Genomic DNA, 17,636 nt, shown 5'->3' on the forward strand with positions numbered 1-17,636 from the left:
GGACTAAGTTAAATTGAACCAACGTCTACAACCCTCCCCTTCTCTGTGCCTGCTGGGATGGATAAATAGGAAGCACGGCCACCATGTGGACTCCAGGTTACTCAGTCAACTGGGCACATGATGTTAGGGCAGTCTGACTGTGACTGGCATGGACAGGCAGGATGGATTTAGCTGAGCAGATTGGCCACCCTGCTGTGACCTTCCCCCTTTGCTACTCTCTCTGTGTCCATTTTAAATCTGCTTATTTTTTTCTTTTTTTGCCGAGGAAGATTAGCCCTGAGCTAACATCTGTGCCCATCTTCTTCCACTTTATATGTGGGTCACTGCCGCAGCATGACTGACAAGTGGAGTAGGTCCGCACCCGGGATCCAAGCCCACGAAGCCTGGGCTGCCGAAGCGGAGTGTGCCTAGCTTAACCATTATGCCACGGGGCCTGCCCCTAAACCTGCATTCTTGGTCAGAGACGCCTTTGCTAGTTGCTCATTCAGGTTCTCCAGATAGGCAAGTCGGCTGGGTTGCATCAGAATTCAGGCCCACTGAATACTGTAGGTTGGATGGAGATGGCGTTAAGGTGTTGTGTGGCCTCTCACTTCTCTCTTTTGCCAGTAAGGCCTTGAATGAAGCAGCACTGTGACCCCCAGGCTGACTGGGATATGAGTCCCCCACAGGGGATGGTGTTGCCTCAGAGCCAGTCCTGAAGGCCTTGGACAAGCAGTGTGCCCAGGGGAAGAGCAGGGAGGTAGCTGTGGCTTAAGTTCAGATCTTAGGGGCATTTTGCAAACTCTCCCCACAAAGAAGCCTCGAGGCCTTTCCTCTCATCCTCACAAAGCTCAGCGGTTCGGCCTCTCCCTGCAGGCACATGGCTTCCTCAGTGAGGCCACCGACCTCCAGGATGCACTGAGGGCCACTCCTGCAGGAGCATTTCTGGGCACAGCAGGGCTGCTCTTATTAACAGAATGAATAGAAGGGAGATTACTGCAGGCTTTCCACATTTTCTTATGCTGAGAAGTAGTATAGTTTTATTATTTTTAATTATGCAAGTGATACCTGCTTATGATACCTGGAGGACGTCTCCTTCTTCTTCTCCAGTTCCAGTTCCCTCAGAGCTAACTGCCCTTAACATGTGTGAGAGAGTCCCTTGCAAGACTTACTTTATTTTAATAAATGTAAATATATCCTTATGCAAAATTTATGTAAGGATTTGTATAAGGATATATGTATATAATATATAAAGTTTGTATAAGGATATGTTTATATCCTCATAGAAAATACACTCTCAGGGCTGGCCCGGTGGCACAGCGGTTATCACTGGTTCGGATCCCAGGTGCAGACATGGCACCATGTGGCAAGCCATGCTGTGGTAGGTGTCTCACATATAAAGTAGAGGAAGATGGGCACGGATGTTAGCTCAGGGCCAGTCTTCCTCAGCAAAAAGAGGAGGATTGGCAGATGTTAGCTCAGGGCTAATCTTCCTCAGGGGAAAAAAAAAAAGAAAATATACTCTTTCCTTCATATTGCTACCTTAACATTATATCACGGCCATCTTTCCAAGTCAGGACATTTAGGGTCATCATTTTTGTGTAGTTACATAGTGTTCCATTGGAGGGACGTTAAGGATATTCAGGGCATGCCTCAGTCATGTTTTATCTCCTGCCCTCACCCCTTCATGTTTAGTTTGTTTCCAGTTCTTTGCTGTTTACTGAAATGCTTCTGTGAACAACCCTTCCATAAACTTATGTCTTCACACACTCATCCTAGCATTTCTGTACGACAGATTCCTATAGGAGAATGTCTAAGTCACAGGTTATGTGCATGTTTAAATTTGAGACATACCCAGGAGGAAATTTATGTCATCCTTAAGAATATCCAAATATTCTTCATGGAACCAGCCTGGTTGTGAAGTAGTTAAGTTTGTGCACTCTGCTTTGGCGGCCTGGGGTTCGCGGGTTCGGATCCTGGGTGCAGACCTACATATCACTCATCAAGCCGTGCTGTGGCAGAGTCCCACACACAAAATGGAGGAAGATTGGCACAGATGTTAGCTTAGCAACAATCTTCCTCAAGCAAAAAGAGGAAGATTGGCAACAGATGTTAGCTCAGGGCCAATCTTCCTCGCCAAAATAAAAAAGAAGAATATCCAAATATTCTTCAACATGAGACTAGAAAGAAGTCCTTCCTTCCCTTGTGGCAGATTATTTGAATTTGAAGGATGTGGAAAAGAAGCTTCTAGAGGTGGTTATTACTGAATAATGCATGATTTCTCTGAACAGGGATCAGTCAGGATTACTATATTTTATTATTAAATTTCCCTTTCAAAGGTATCTTATTTTATCTCAAGAAACTGTCTAGAATCACTTGTTTTAATTCCCTTTATTTATTATTGAACCAGAACAGGGACATTTCATTTTTTATGATGTTGACAAGGATCTTCATTAGGATGGCATTGGACTAACATTGAAAGAAAGAATTTTTTTACCACCATATCTAACAGTTCTCAATAACTTTGAAATAACTTTAATATGTGCAACATAAATTTTCAAAATACGAAAAAAGAATGCTAGAAAGATAAAAATACATGAACATAATATATAACCAACTGTAGACCTTTAATGTAATCCTACATACACATTTCTATTGGCTGCATAAAATGTTTCTATTTTTCAATCTAAGTTATACCATCTTAAAACAAATTGATCTCCTTCCTTTAGCTGAGGGAGGACATAATTAATTTCTACTTTTCAAAAACGAAATGCATTTGGTAAGTGTACTAGAAAGAACTAGTTCCAACTGAGAGGCAGCCGCCGTATAGAAGTTACAAGTGTGGAGTCTGAAACCGAACAGACTGGATTGAATCCTAACCCTGCAAACGCACCAGCTCTATAACTTAGGCAAATTATTTCCGTTTGTGTCTCAGTTTCCTCATCTGTAAAATGGGGATAATGATATTACCTAGCTTATTAAGTTTGTGGGGTGGTTTAATGGGTTAATAATGTTGAGTGATGGGCCTGTCCTGTGGCACAGCAGTTAAGTTCGCACATTCTGCTTTGGTGGCCCAGGGTTCGCCAGTTCAGATCTCAGGTGTGGACATGGCACCACTTGGTAAGCCATGCTGTGGTAGGCATCGCACATATAAAGCAGATGAAGATGGGCCCGGACGTTAGCTCAGGGCCAGTCTTCCTCAGCAAAAAGAGGAGGATTGGCAGCAAATGTTAGCTCAGGGCTAATCTTCCTCAAAAAAAGAAAATATTGAGTGCTTAGAATAGTACCTGGGATAAGGAAGTATGCAAGGTGCTATTATTATTAGTCTTGTTACTAATGTTAATGGAGAATTATCACGTTAGTCAATGGGGAGATCATTTCATGGAATAACATTCATTCTATTTTTTTTTTTTAAAGATTTTATTTTTCCTTTTTTTCCCCAAAGCCCCCCAGTACGTAGCTGTGTATTTTTAGTTGTGAGTCCTTCCAGTTGTGGCATGCAGGACGCCGCCCCAGCATGGCCCGACAAGCAGAGCCATGTCCGCGCCCAGGATCTGAACCGGCGAAACCCTGGGCCGCCGAAGCGGAGCGCGCAAACCCAACCACTTGGCCATGGGTCTGGCCCCCAACATTCATTCTTTTTTAATGTTAAAACTTTGAAGGCATTTGCTCACTCTAAAATTTCTTTCCAAAAGCATATTCCATTTACCCAGATGGTTTTTGCTCACTGAGCATGTCAGAGTGTGTACAAATGGTGGTGTATGTATGTGTTGTGTGTATCTGTGATTTGCACAGAAAATTCGCAGAAAAGAACCCACAACAACTACAGTTCCAGACACAAGAATAAAAAGGGCTGGGGTCGAAAAACAAAACGCTTTTAGCAGACTAAGTTTATAATTGTGATGATTATTTCTGATGAAATTACATCAAATTAGGTAACTTGCTCAGGCCTAAGGTGAAAATCCATTTTTCTTATGTAGATTTTAGGAGCTTGTTTAGGATCATTAGTCCTTAACGCTAACAAGCGAATTCTGGTATTTTCTTGCATTTTTGAAAAGCCATATTGTACCCATGTTGTGCCCTTTTAACGCCCCAACTTACTTTATTTCCATGTTCAGAGCTCCTACGGCTATGGTGACCTGTTCTCCGACACATGGAAAGCATTTACTGATTATGATGTTATCCATCTGAAGACCTACGATTCCAAAAGGGTACTGGAAACTCGACTGAAATGTTTGTAAATAAATGTCATTGCAGATGACTCGCTCATCAAATAAATATTTCATATGAATTTCTGTTGGCTATTACCATTGATTTCTGACTTCTTAGTTTCTTTTTTTTATAACTAGAATCCTCATTGATATTAACCACATAGCTTGAAAAAATTTTTTCCGATAGCTTTTCCAAAAGCATGAATTTCACTTGAGTGAAATAATTTGTTATTCCAAATATTTTAATCAAAATCGAGATTAGCTCACATTTATTTTCTGTAATTATAAGTGCTGTTTTGGTGTGAAGGATGTAAATTATGTTCTCTTATCTTTGCAAATATCTTCCTTCTTAGGTATGTTTTAAAGAAGCTGTGTTTTCGTTGCTCCCTCGAATGCGGTACGGGCTGTTTTATAACACTCCTCTGGTAAGTGTGTCATCGATTGTTGACATTCATCCTGATGGAATTTATTCTTGATCGATTTTGAAATAACATTTCTATAGAACTTGAGAACGTCTTAAATAGGAATGCAGAAATATTCATTGTAATATGAACTTGCGTTTTTATTTTAGATATCTGGCTGTCAGAATACTGGATTATTCAGGGCATTTTCCCAGCATGTACTCCACAGACTGAACATCACACAAGAGGGGCCCAAGGTAATGGATACATTATGGTTCTGAGGTGGGCTTGACTTTTCACCCCGAATAAAAATCAATACCACCTTTGCAGAAAAAGAAATAATCAGAAGAGAGGGTTTTCTGTGAGAATGATTTCTGATCTGGAGTGATCTGAAATCAGATGTCAACACCCTCTGAAAGAAAAGCTAATGGATAGTGGAAGAATGTGCCTTTTTCCTTTTTCTTTTCCCTTTCTTTCACCGTATCTCCCCATGCTCCCCCAAATTCACACCTAACCCACACAACCTCTGCCAAAAAATCCACACAAGCAGCCAAACGAAAGTAGTGTAATGAACAAGTTTTGTCTTCTGAGACCGAAGTGGATGCATTTCTGTTCCCTGAGAGAACTGAGAAGGAATCAGGCTAAAATCGAATAGTTCCATGAATGCATCCTTACTGAGTTTCTTCTCTTTGTGAAAATGACATTTTAGGTTGAGGTGTCCATTCATGTGTCCTGGCATATACAGCAATATTTTTCCTTTTCCTTTTGGTTACAGGATGGAAAAATTCGGGTCACCATTCTTGCACGGAGTACAGAATACCGGAAAATACTAAACCAAAATGAGGTTAGTTTTGGGTATGCATTTTTAATATCATCATATTGAATTTAACTTCCTATGACTAATGTGCTTTATTTTTTCACATTGCATTAAAATGCTTTGATTTGGAATTACTAGCTTTTAGAAAAGTTTGGTGGCTATGCCCAGCTCATTTATTGGGTTTCTACTGGAAGTCATCAAACCACGTGTTGCCAAACTAGCTTTGCCTCACCGTAAATGTCCATCTGCACCAACAGAGTGGAAACAGAGATAAAATCTGTCTCTAAGTCCTGCCTTTACTGACATGGACTGCCAAACATTTTGTCTCTGGACAAATTAACAGTGGAAATGTGAGAGTATCTTTTGGGAGATGGTTGATGGACTGTGGCAATACTGTGGCATCCAGCGGCAGGTTAAGTTGGAAAAGTCTCCATCCTTTTTATGACTGTGTGTCTCAGAAATTGTTCACCATTTAGGCTCCCAACTCCTTTCGACAACATTAACTCATAAATTATATTTAACCTCAATAAGATCACCATGCAAGGCCCCTGCCTACCATAGCATGGCCAGAAGATGTTCTTGCAATAATAAGGTTTATCCCACAAAAATGTATTCGGCCCCTGTTATGTGCTGGGCCATGTTCTAGGCCCTGGAACTCCAGTAAACAACAAAACAGGTAAGGTCCCTGCCCTCATGGAGCTTACACTCTCAAGGTGAGACAGAAAGACAAGAAATAAGTAAACAAATCAGTAAATAAGGTGATTTCAGGTAGCCATAGGTGCTACAAAGGAAATAAAATGGGGTGAGGTGATAGAGACCAGGGATGCGAGTAGAGGGGGAAGGCAGTCAGGCAAGATGTCTGAAGAGGTGCTGCTTGCACTGAGATCTGATCAGGGAGGAAGCTAGCCAAGGAAAGAGCAAATGTCCTCTGGTGTCCAGAGCTTTAGGTGTTCTAGAAACAGAGAGAACACCAATGTGGCTGTAGCATAGCGAGAGAGGTGGGGTGATAAGATATCAGAGAGGTTGGGCATGATGGGGACAGGCCACATATCATATCATCCTCATAGACCTTGATGAGAAGACAGATTTTATTCCAGTGCGAGGCGAAGCCACTGTGAAGTTTTAGGCAGAGTGTGGTAGGCAGAAGAGTGGCCCCCTCAGAGATGTGCATGCCCTTATCCTTGGAACCTGTGAATAGGTTAGGTTACATGGCAAAGGGAAATTAAGGTTGCAGATGGAATTAAAGTGGCTGATCAGCAGGCCTTAGAATAGGGAGATTATCCTGGATTATCTAGGTGCCCTAACATAATCACAAATGGTCCTTAAGCTCACCGTACCAGAGAATCTTTGCCTCCTCCTGGAAAGCTCTTTCCTTAGCTGGGCTCAGATCTCGGTTCAGCACTTCCTTAAAAGTGGAAGGAGGAGGCAGAAAAGGGAGTCACAGAAGGAGACATAATGGTGGAAGCAGGGCCAGAGAGATGCAATGTTGTTGGCTTTGGAGATGGAGGAAGGGGGCCTCAAGACAAGGAATGCAGATGGCGGCTAAAAGCTGGAAAGGCAAGGCAGTGGATTCTCCCTCGGAGCCTCTAGAAGGAGTGCAGCTCTGCCTACACCTCCATTTTATCCCAGAGAGACCTCCGTCTACTGTGTCAGACTTCTGTGCTGCAGAATTCTGGGGATCAATTGTGTTGTCTTAGGAAGTGAAGTTGGAGGTAATTTGTCATAGCGGCAAATAGAAGATGAATACACAGGGAGAGACATCAACTGACTTATTTGTTTGTTTTTAAATCACTCTGACTGCAAGAGTAGGAGCAGGGAGATTAAAAGCTGCTGCTATGGCCCCGATGAGAGTGTAGATGAAGGTGATGACAGTAGAGATGACAAGATAAATGGATTCAAGATGTATCTTGGAGATAGAGCCTGGGATACTTACTGTCGCCTTAGGTAAGGCCAGGAAAGGTGTTGAATCCAGTGCAAGCTCCTAGGCCTTCAGCTGGAGCAGCTCAGTGCAATTGAGTTGGGAAATTAGCAGGAGGGCAGTCAGGGGCAGGTTTTGATAGGTAAAATGTTTTACACGGATTAATTTGGATGCCTAACAGACTGATCAAAATTATGTAATTAGCATCTCTTCTTGATTTCCATATGGATTATGGAGGACGTGAACATATGGTGTAATGAGGCGTTGATTGTAAGCTATATGATGGAAGGAATGAGCAATTGTATGTGTGTGTTTTAAAGACCTGGAAATAAAAATATATCAAGTAATGCAATGTTGGGGTGGATGGATGGGAAGGCTCATGAGCAGGCAGATGAATAGTATATATTGGTAGAGGTAACACATAGTGGATGCTAATTATGTTCCAAGCGTATTACTCTGTGCTTCCCATGCATGTCCCCCAGTGTTCCCAGCAAACTCACGTGGTAGGTATTTTATTATTATTCTCCGTTCTAGACAAGGACACTGAGGCTTAGAGGTTAAAACACATGCCCAAGGTCACCCAGCTGGTGAGCAGAGTAATGGGGTGTGAGCCAAGGTGGTCAAGGCCTGAGCCTGCTTCTTAACCAGAGCGCTCTGCTGTTCTCACACCGAAAGATCTCATTGGGAAGGGATGGCCTAAGGAACAGCACCGAGCTGCTGGAAAAAAGTCCAGTAGAAAGGGGCATTGCCAATGGGTGCTACAGTGCAGCCATGGAAGTTTTTACATCCAGTCATGTAGATAGCCCAAATGGTGTTGCCCAAAGGTGGGATTTGGTAATTCAGCTCCCAACTCCACGCCAAAGAGCACCCAACTGGCTGCTTTTCTCCCGAGGGTTGGCATCACTTGATAAGGCAGCTACTAGACAGAGAAGAAAGTACCTTCAATTCTACCTTGATTAGTGAATAGATAATAAAACCCAGATACCCTCATTAAATGATGGTTTGGGCATTGGGCTGGCCCAATGGTGTAGTGGTTGGGTTTGCATGTTCTGCTTTGGTGGGCCGGGGTTCATGGATTCGGATCCCAGGTGTGGACCTACACATGGCTTATCAAGCCACGCTGTGGCGGCATCCCACATACAAAATAGAGGAAGATTGGCACAGATGTTAGCTCAGGGACAATCTTCCTTGCCAAAAATAAAAAAAGATGGTTTGTGCAATCCCACCCAACCTCAGGGTTGGAATGATCATGTCAGAAGAGATATGGCCACCTCTCTGGTGTGACTAGAAAAAGAGTGTGCTTGCCGAGGGACTCTTAGAGACACACAATTCCTTTTATGTGGGCCCATCTCATTACAAAACCAGGGCTCATGCTATCTCATTAATTTTCTCCTGGAAAGAATTCTAATCTTCTACCCTCACTTCTTCAACTCCTTAATATAAGCAGTATACTCATGGGAGTCCAGGGGCTGTCTAGGGAGAAATTTCCATTATATGACTCTGTGTGTGTGTGTGTGTGTATGCATGTGTATGTGCAACTGGGGGCGGGGTCACTGCCTGTTGTTTTTATAAGCAGGAGAGTAGAGTGTACTGGCCAAGAACACAGGTTCTGGGGTCAGATGACCTTGATTTAATTTTGGCTCTGCCATTGGCCGGCTAGGAGATTCTGGGAAAGTTGTACAACTTCTCTAACCTACCATTGTATCATTTATAAAGTGGACGTAGTAATAATACTCACTTGGTATGATTTTTATGGGGATCAATTGACATACACCTAAAACACTTAGAAAATCAGCACAATTTAAGTGCATAAAAAATGATGCTTTTGTAACCATTGCTGTTGTTGTAGCACCAAGGCAGCAGGTTACAAGTTCAGAAGTTTCTAGATAGCAGTGACTCACAGTGCTATATTAAGATGGTCTAATGTGAGGGACATAGAGAACCATGGCTGTATTTTTTTTATTTTATCTTTTTAAAGATTTTACTTTTCCTTTTTCTCCCCAAAGCCCCCCGGTGCATAGTTGTGTATTTTAGTTGTGGGTCCTTCTAGTTGTGGCATGTGGGATGCTGCCACAGCATGGCCTGATGAGTGGTGCCATGTCCGCACCCAGGATTCGAACCGGCGAAACCCTGGGCCGCCGAAGCAGAGCGCACAAACTTAACCACTCGGCCACGGGGCCGGCTCCCGATGGCTGTATTTTTGATAGTAGATTAATTGTGCTCATTACTTTCTGTTTGCTAAAGGGATAATTGTTTTTCTGTGTAGAAATATTGAAAATGTTTTTCTGCCAAATGTTTTCAGAGGATGAGGTCCAAAGCACGAGTGGTTTGTCTGGAATGAGATGATGGATGGAAAGAAAACCTTTAACGTAATATCTGGAACACAGGAGGTGCCCGGCAAATGCATGTTAAGAGTTGACGGAATAACTAGCACATGGTCACAGTAACAACTAACACTTAGTGTGTCCCTGTGCTGAGCACTTTGCTCCCACGAATTATCTCCTTTCAGCCTCCTAACCACCCTGTGTGGTGGAATTTTAGGGAAGTAGAATGTCCAAGGGGTGGAGCCTGCCTTTGAACTCAGTTAAGGGTTAAAACAATAGACCTGAAGGATATTAAATACCTGAAAAATATTTTGATGAAAAATAAGAAATTTTAAAACTCAAAGGAAAGCAAAACAGAAGAGAAAGAAGAAAAAGAAATTCTAAATGTTTCTCTTTTCTTCCCAGCTTGTAAATGCACTGAAAACAGTATCTACGTTTGAGGTCCAGATTGTCGATTACAAGTACAAGTAAGTAATACCCACCCTGGGGCAGATGATGTCGTCTTTTGCTTGGATGAGTTAAGAGGGCAGGGACAGCACTTTTCGAATGGGAGCGATTGGCATTTATAGATCTAGAAGCGACAAGCAGGCACCATCAGTGAACAAAGTGGGCAGGTGGGGACCCGGGCACAGGGGGCAGTTGCTCTTCAGCTGTACGGGGCCTGATGTTGCAACACCATCCCGTTTTTCAAGAGAAGTGATGAATCCAGATTTTCATTTGAAATTTCTGAATTTTTAAAAGTTGGCAACTCATTTTGGATTAAAAAAACAAAATGTAGGTCTGATTTGCCCTGCCAGCTGCCAGGTTTCAATTTCTGATCTGAAATTAGTTATGTGGGATTAGTTTGAGGGTCACAGAATAATATGAGGTTTCTAAACATCTTATAAAGTATTTACATTTCTTTTAGAATTCTGGTACAAGTAAAAAGGCTTAGAAAGACAGACTACGCCCATCACTTACTGTCTAGGGAACGCTTGTTGATATGTGAGCAGTGATGCTGTGAAGGTAGTACACATTCCTGGTTGAAAAGTCAAGAAGCATCAAAAAGTTCCAGAGGAAAGGCGAAAACTTTTGTCTCCCCTGCTCATCCACCCACAATCCTAGTCTTGTTTTCCAAACTGAATACTACAAACAGCTTTTTTCTATGTTAAAAAGTACCCATTTCCCAGCATATGGGTGTGTAATGTAGATAGGTTTACCCTCACTGCTGAGCGTGGGAGTTTTGCACCTCATTCATCTTACATTCGTTCATTTATACGACAAATCTTTATTGGGTACCTACCGTGAGCTGGTCACAGGCTTTGCAGTAGGAATCCAGTTATGGAGGACAGCATGGTTCATGTCTTGAGGACCTCAGACACTGGATACAAATTAATAGCAATCGTAAGAACGGCGACCATCTATCCATCTATTGAGACTTACTATTGTAATTTACTTGCTTTATCTCATCTCACTCTTCCAACAGTCTTGTGGTGTTGGCAAAGCTATTTCCGTTTTACAAATTACACTATACCATGGTAATGTATGAGGAATACATGAGGAAATGTGGGAACCAAGAAAAGGGCTGGGCATCAGGCTGAAAGAACTGGGGAGGGCACCTCAGAGGCTCTGCCGCTGATTGGCTTCTAAGGGCACAGGGGGTTTCCCGTCTGTCGGTTGTCATACTGTGGTGGCTGTGTGTTGCTGTGATGCTGGAAGCCATGCCACTGGTATTTCAATTACCAGCAGGGTCACCCGTGGCGGACAGAGTTCAGTGGAGCTTCCAGACTAAGACAGACTAGGAAGAAGGACATGGCCACTCACTTCTGAAAAAATTGGCCATGAAAACCCTATAAATTGCAGTGGAGCATTGTCTGATACAGCACCGGAAGGTGAGAGGATGGTGCAAAAAGACTGGGCAGGGTGCCGCTCTGCTGTGCACAGGGTCGCTAGGAGTAGAATTCATTCAACAGTATTAACAGCAGCTAAAAGATTTTCCCACATGATGGAAGAATGACAATAAATTCACACTTTGCCAATCTGAGGAAAACAATAGTAACACAATAGCATGGAGATTTGTGAGTCCTGATCCACAGGTATTTCCCCCAACTGACGACTCTGGGGGTACATTCACCTGGCCAAATGCCCGTCCTCCCCTTGGTATCAGTTGGCATTCCTGGAGAAACTGGGGCACACACATGGTGCCATTGTCTTACTTTCTCTAGGTGGGGTTTCTGTTCTACTGTGACAGGAAGCTCTTTAAAGAGGAGAAGCTGATTAAGAGGGAATTTGCTTTCCCTTTTTAGATCCAAAATAATCTTGGTCATTTATTTTTCTTTACTTTCAGTAAGTGGGAGATTAATTCCGTTATGTTTATTCAGGGTGTTATCCTTACTCCAGCGTTTCTTCCCAGCCTCACTTCGATGAACTTTGTTTGGCACTGATTTTCAGTTCTGAGTTTGCACATCTTTCAGTGTGTTGAGTTCAAAAAACACTTTCACAATCTTAACGTGCATGAAATTGTAGAATAGTCAAGGACCGAAAAATCGCCTGGTGGTACCCGAGATAATTTTAGGTGTACCCATATGGCATTGAATAACCCAGATCACACAGGGAGGAATTTATTTTCTTTAAGAAAAAAATCCTTTTGTTATCTTAAGGAAATAGTTTTCAATTTGGTGCTAGTATATCATGACATCTCTTTAATGCTTGCTAATTTTGCTTGTTCATAAAGAGAGAGCAGGCCTCAGGCTCAGAGCTTTGCCTTGCAATGGTATCTACTTAGATTAGAATAATACTTTTTAGTTTGATTATATCTATTTTTACGATTTTTTTTAATGTCATGTGTTACTGGTTTTCCACTTAAGACAGCTATAAAAGTTTTCTTTTAAAATAAGTGCATTTAAGTTAAGAAAAAAAGGTGGGCTTACTTAAAAAAAAGTTGTTATTGAGTAATTAGTTATTAACTATGGGAGTAGGCTTGAAATTAGCAAAAAAATCACAGTGGCATATGATTTAAATTGGGAAAGACGCTTATATAAATATTGTTACCATGAGTCATGAGCTAACTCAACTTAATACTTCTTTCTTCTCCCCATCGGTCTTGTGTTCTATCTGTTCACAGGCAGCTTGGGTTTTTAGATCAGCTAAGGATCACTCATAACACGGACATATTTATTGGAATGCATGGAGCTGGACTTACCCATTTACTTTTCCTTCCAGACTGGGCTGCTGTGTTTGAACTGTAAGTGTTTGGGGACAGTTAGACATGGAGGCAGCTTTTAATGCTTTTTATGCATGCTGAGACTTTCACTCAGAGCATCAGAAGGCTTAATATTTCATCATTACGGGAAGTTGTAACATATAGGCATCTAGAAAGAAAAAAAAGACCTAAAGCTAAAAATGTGATGTCTGAGCCTGCCACTGCCCTTAATGAGCAAACTGTCCCTCCGTCCCCCATCTCAGCATGATTCGGGAAGTTTGAATCTGTGATTTCCTTACTCTGAGTTCATTCCTGTGTGCCTTTCAAACTGTGGGCGTCTCCCTACAATCGGTGTAATTATTATGTTAAAGAGAACCTGTGTGTTGCATTATACACAATAGCCAAGATGTGGAATCAACCCAAATGTCCACTGACAGATGATTGGATAAAGGAAATGTGGTATGTACATACAGTGGAGTATTATTCAGCCTTAAAAAGGAAGGAAATTCTGACACATGCTACAATATGGATGAACCTTCAGGACATTATACGAAGTGAAATAAGCCATTCCCAAAAGGACAAATACTGTTGATTTTCCTTCTATAAGGTACCTAGAGTAGTTAAAATCTTAGAGACAGAAAGTAGAATGGTGGTTTCCAGGAGCTGTGGGGAGGGAGAATGGGACTTGTTTAATGGGCACAGAGTTTCAGTTTTGCAAGATGGAACAGTTCTGGAGACTGGTTACACAACAATGAGAATGTACTTTCTACTGGACTGTCCACTTAAAAATGGTTAAGATGGTAAATTTGATGTTATATGTTCTCGACTACATTTAAAAAAAGAGAGAGAGATCGAGCACTTACACGTCTCGAGAAGAACAGGGCTCCAAAACACAAGCCAACCACTTCACCTAGTTCTCAGATTCCATACACAGGGACACTAAAGTCCTCAAAGTGAAAATGGTTTTCCTGGCGTGTTTGTCTAACTCGCTGGTTGGTTATGGAGATGTGGCCTTCTCTCCCTTAATAATTCCACTCTGGACACTATGGCCCATCTTAGTTAGTTCTTTTTTTTTCCATCTTAGTTAGTTCTTGACACACCAGTGGCAATTACTGTTACCTGATTTGCCCCTTTACACCTAAATATCTTGATTTTGTGGTTTCACTTTAAAAATGACTTGACTTAGTGTTTAAATGAGAGACTGTTTAGACAAAAGTTGTCCTGAACTTCCAAAACCCTACAAAAACATTCAAAAAAATTTTTGTTAGAGAAATAGCCAGATAATTGTGGATTCTATCTCAATTCTTCGTTTCTCCCAGAGGTGGGAAGGAAAGAAATGTAACTGAGAAAGCTCAGGCCTTGGAGTCCAACAGACCTGGGTTCAATCTCTACTTCCTTCACTCGTTAGCTATGTGACCTTGGACGTCTTCCCTCCCCCAAGTCCACTTCCATACATATGAAGACCAGGGTGTTAGGAGGTAATATCAAGTTCATAGGCAGTCGGCCCTATTGGGAAAGGTCAGTCCCCTCCATTCCTTATTCCTATTTTGTTTTTAAAAGTTAAGGTAGTCTAGTTATGAGAATATTTTGAAAATAGTCTCCCTCTGTCTTGTTTACTGTTTACAAAGGCTTTTGCAAGAACATATTTGGGAGGTGCATTTTTTTCCCAGAGAATTGTTGACTGGGCAAAAACCCCAGACCAAAGCCTCACGTGTGGATGCCCTCGTGTCCTCAGGTACAACTGTGAAGACGAGCGCTGTTACTTAGACCTGGCGAGGCTCAGAGGCGTCCACTACATCACTTGGCGAAGGCAGAACAAAGTCTTTCCTCAAGACAAGGTAAAGTTCAATGACAAAAATCACTTTGTTTTACTTTTTAATTGGTTTAAAGTGTCTAATTATTAACGTGAAAAACTAGCATTGAACTTTAAAGACAAACTGTTCTTCTCTGAAATAGTGGGTTTTTAGATTTTGTCTTTGCAAAGTGAGGGGAAAGGGAAATTAATCACTCTACCTCTTTAATGTTGATAAGACAACTTCATGAAATTTGAGCCTAGAAAGATCTAATAAATTACATATAGAGAGGCTCAGCAAACTATAGACCAGTGGGTCAAATTTGGCCCACCACTTGGTTTTATAAATAAAGTTTTATTGAGACACAGTCTCACTCCTCTGTTCATGTGTTGTCTGTGGCTGCTTGTGCACTTCAGTGGCACAGACTATGTGGTCCACAGAGCTGAAGATACATGTCATTTCGCCTTTTACTGAAAAAATTTGCCGACCTCTGATGTAGAGCATAAATTTGAAATAGTTGCTTTGGCCAAAGTAAAATAATTTTCTTCCTGTTAGAAAACCATGTCCTCAATGACTTATGGATTTGTGTTTTGGTTCATTTTTGCAGGGCCACCACCCAACTCTGGGGGAGCATCCAAAATTTACCAACTACTCTTTTGATGTAGAAGAATTTATGTACCTCGTCCTTCAGGCTGCAGACTACGTGTTGCAACACCCAAAGTGGCCATTTAAGAAAAAACGTGATGAGCTATAACTACGTTGAAACTTTTGCAAAAAGGGAGTGTTCAGATACTCCATCACCCAGACTCACAGTTAAATCAGTCAACAACCTGTCATTTCCTAGCCCCAAATTACCTTTTCTGTACCAAAACATGCCTTCAGGATATTACTTGTGTATTTTATAGTCTTTAACTGTTTCATGTGATTTTTGTGTCATTGCTATTTATCCAGATACTATTTTTGCACTGAACGTTTTACTTTTTATGGTTCAAAAATTGAGCATGGGCTCGCTGGTGTAATTGAGCTTTCTTTTTAGGGATACCAAAGTTTGCAACTTTCTTAGCTTTAGAATTTGTAAATGTTTTTGTAGAATCCCGTGGGATTGTAACTTCACTTATTTATGATGTCTCTGAGTAAATTCACAGCAGCTCTTTTATTTGCCATAATCTGTTCATAACACTCTTTGTGGTAAGAAAGGAAAACTTGTGCGCACGCGTACACACACACACACACACACACACACACAGAGTTGTGATTCTCAGTACCAAGCTATAGGACCATGTTTTGGATCAAACAGTGTTGTGAACAGATCTGATTTACTCTATTAGTCAGAGTCCAAACTAACTTCCACTGAATTCTCTGCTGTATCTTTGTAGATATAAAAAGATGCTCCGTGTTATCTGCATCAAGAACCTGAAGAAACCATGCTGCTGTATTAATTTATACTCACATATTTCATATGCAAGTCATGTTTTTGCAAAATGTAACAACTACCTATGATAAAAACACATTAGAACATTCTGTGGGACTGTGTACCTGCTAGCCGGTCTCCACCGAGTCTTTTTTAGCTGTGGAGACCATTAATACATCAAACAGTGGTTTCCGTTGCTTATGTGTTTGTAACTGCATATGCCACGTGTGTGCATCTACCTCTCGAGCATGGAAATAGTCCTACCTTTGAGTTCACAAACTTCCAATTAGCCGCATGAAGAGAAATTTTCCCCATAGAAAAGTAAAGCCAAAAACTTAAGATACATGTGCATGATCCAATTCAAAATGAAAAAGAAACCATAAGAAAGTGCCATTGACTAAAAAGAATATCTAAAATGCAGTCCCACACTTTGAATGGGATTCATTTCTTTTTGTTGATGAACTTTCTTTTTAGCGGTAAAAAAACCATGAGTTTATTTTACTGCAGAATGTGAAGTTTACATTTTATTAACACTTGAGTAGTCGAATTCCGAGACTAAGGACTTCTATTTTTTAAAGTACCTAGAAGCTTCTACAGCAGAGCTAAGAACTTTTTTTTTACATTTTAGAGGTGTAAAAATTAAAAAAGGAGAACATGCAATGGGAATGGCCGGAGAAACCTAAAATATTTATTATCTGGGCCTTTCCAGAATAAGTTTGCTGACTTCTGCTTTAGAGGATTATGAACAGTCTTCTAGAGTTTAGGAATATTTATTAAAATATCTATAAAGAAAATAGTGGATCACTGTAGCAATAGCTTTGATTTGGGTCTTAAAATTGTTTGAAAAGAATTACAACCTAAGTTTTAGATGGCTGGGATTACTGCTGCTCTTTGCGCAGTGCTAAGTACCCCCGAGATAATATTCCACATCGAAGGAATCATAAAGGCCATGTTGCACTTTTAGTCAGAGAGGTATAAATACCTGAAAAAATTATCTGAAAAAAAAATTATCTTCTTACCCCATTTTAAGATGTGTATGCAAATATGATTCTATAGATAGAATTTCGGAAATTGAGAAAAATTTCATAATAAAACTATTATATTGAACACTTTGCATTTAAAAAGAGAATACATTTTATATAAACAAGAAAGTACATTTGACACTTGATGGAATTAACTTTTTTCAGATTTTGTTATGGGAGCAAAAGAAGATCTTCAAATTGTTATAAAATTTAAAATGTAGAGACTGCTCTTTTTTAAAAAGATGCATTTCGTTGTAAATTTGGGGTATGGCTTTGGAATAAATCTTTATATTTTATTTGAATAGGAGACCATTTTGAAGATTTCTGTGTTTGAGTGTGTATCTTACTTTTTGGGCAATCTGGTAGCTCTAGGTTACAAAATTAAGGAGCTCACTGATGAAGAATTCAGTTTAAGCAAAAATTATACCTTACGTTTATTTAGCAGTTTATTATATGATGCTTTCACAAGCGTTACATTGCATAATCCTTACAAAAATGATGTAAGAATTAGTGTTTCTATTTTTCATGTGAAGGAAGTCAGATGCTGTTTAAGGGACTTCCCTCAAGATCACAGGTCTT

At 40.8% G+C, this 17,636-nt stretch overlaps 1 protein-coding gene across 7 annotated transcripts in view; it reads left to right on the forward strand.

Annotated features, from left to right (window-relative positions):
- The window catches only part of EOGT (EGF domain specific O-linked N-acetylglucosamine transferase), a 35,012-nt gene extending 17,652 nt beyond the window's left edge, over window positions 1-17,360 (forward strand). For 6 of the 7 annotated variants that reach the window (XM_023619812.2, XM_070236939.1, XM_023619809.2 and 3 more), the window contains 8 exons: window positions 4,098-4,190; window positions 4,544-4,615; window positions 4,762-4,848; window positions 5,367-5,435; window positions 10,056-10,117; window positions 12,754-12,873; window positions 14,567-14,669; window positions 15,232-17,359. In XM_023619812.2, coding sequence (XP_023475580.1) covers window positions 4,098-4,190; window positions 4,544-4,615; window positions 4,762-4,848; window positions 5,367-5,435; window positions 10,056-10,117; window positions 12,754-12,873; window positions 14,567-14,669; window positions 15,232-15,378 — 753 coding nt within the window. In that variant the 3' untranslated portion in view covers window positions 15,379-17,359. 7 annotated transcript variants of the gene reach the window in all.
- Window positions 17,361-17,636: the final 276 nt, after the last annotated feature.

This window comes from Equus caballus, chromosome 16, assembly GCF_041296265.1.
Source record: "Equus caballus isolate H_3958 breed thoroughbred chromosome 16, TB-T2T, whole genome shotgun sequence".
Lineage (NCBI taxonomy): Eukaryota > Metazoa > Chordata > Mammalia > Perissodactyla > Equidae > Equus > Equus caballus.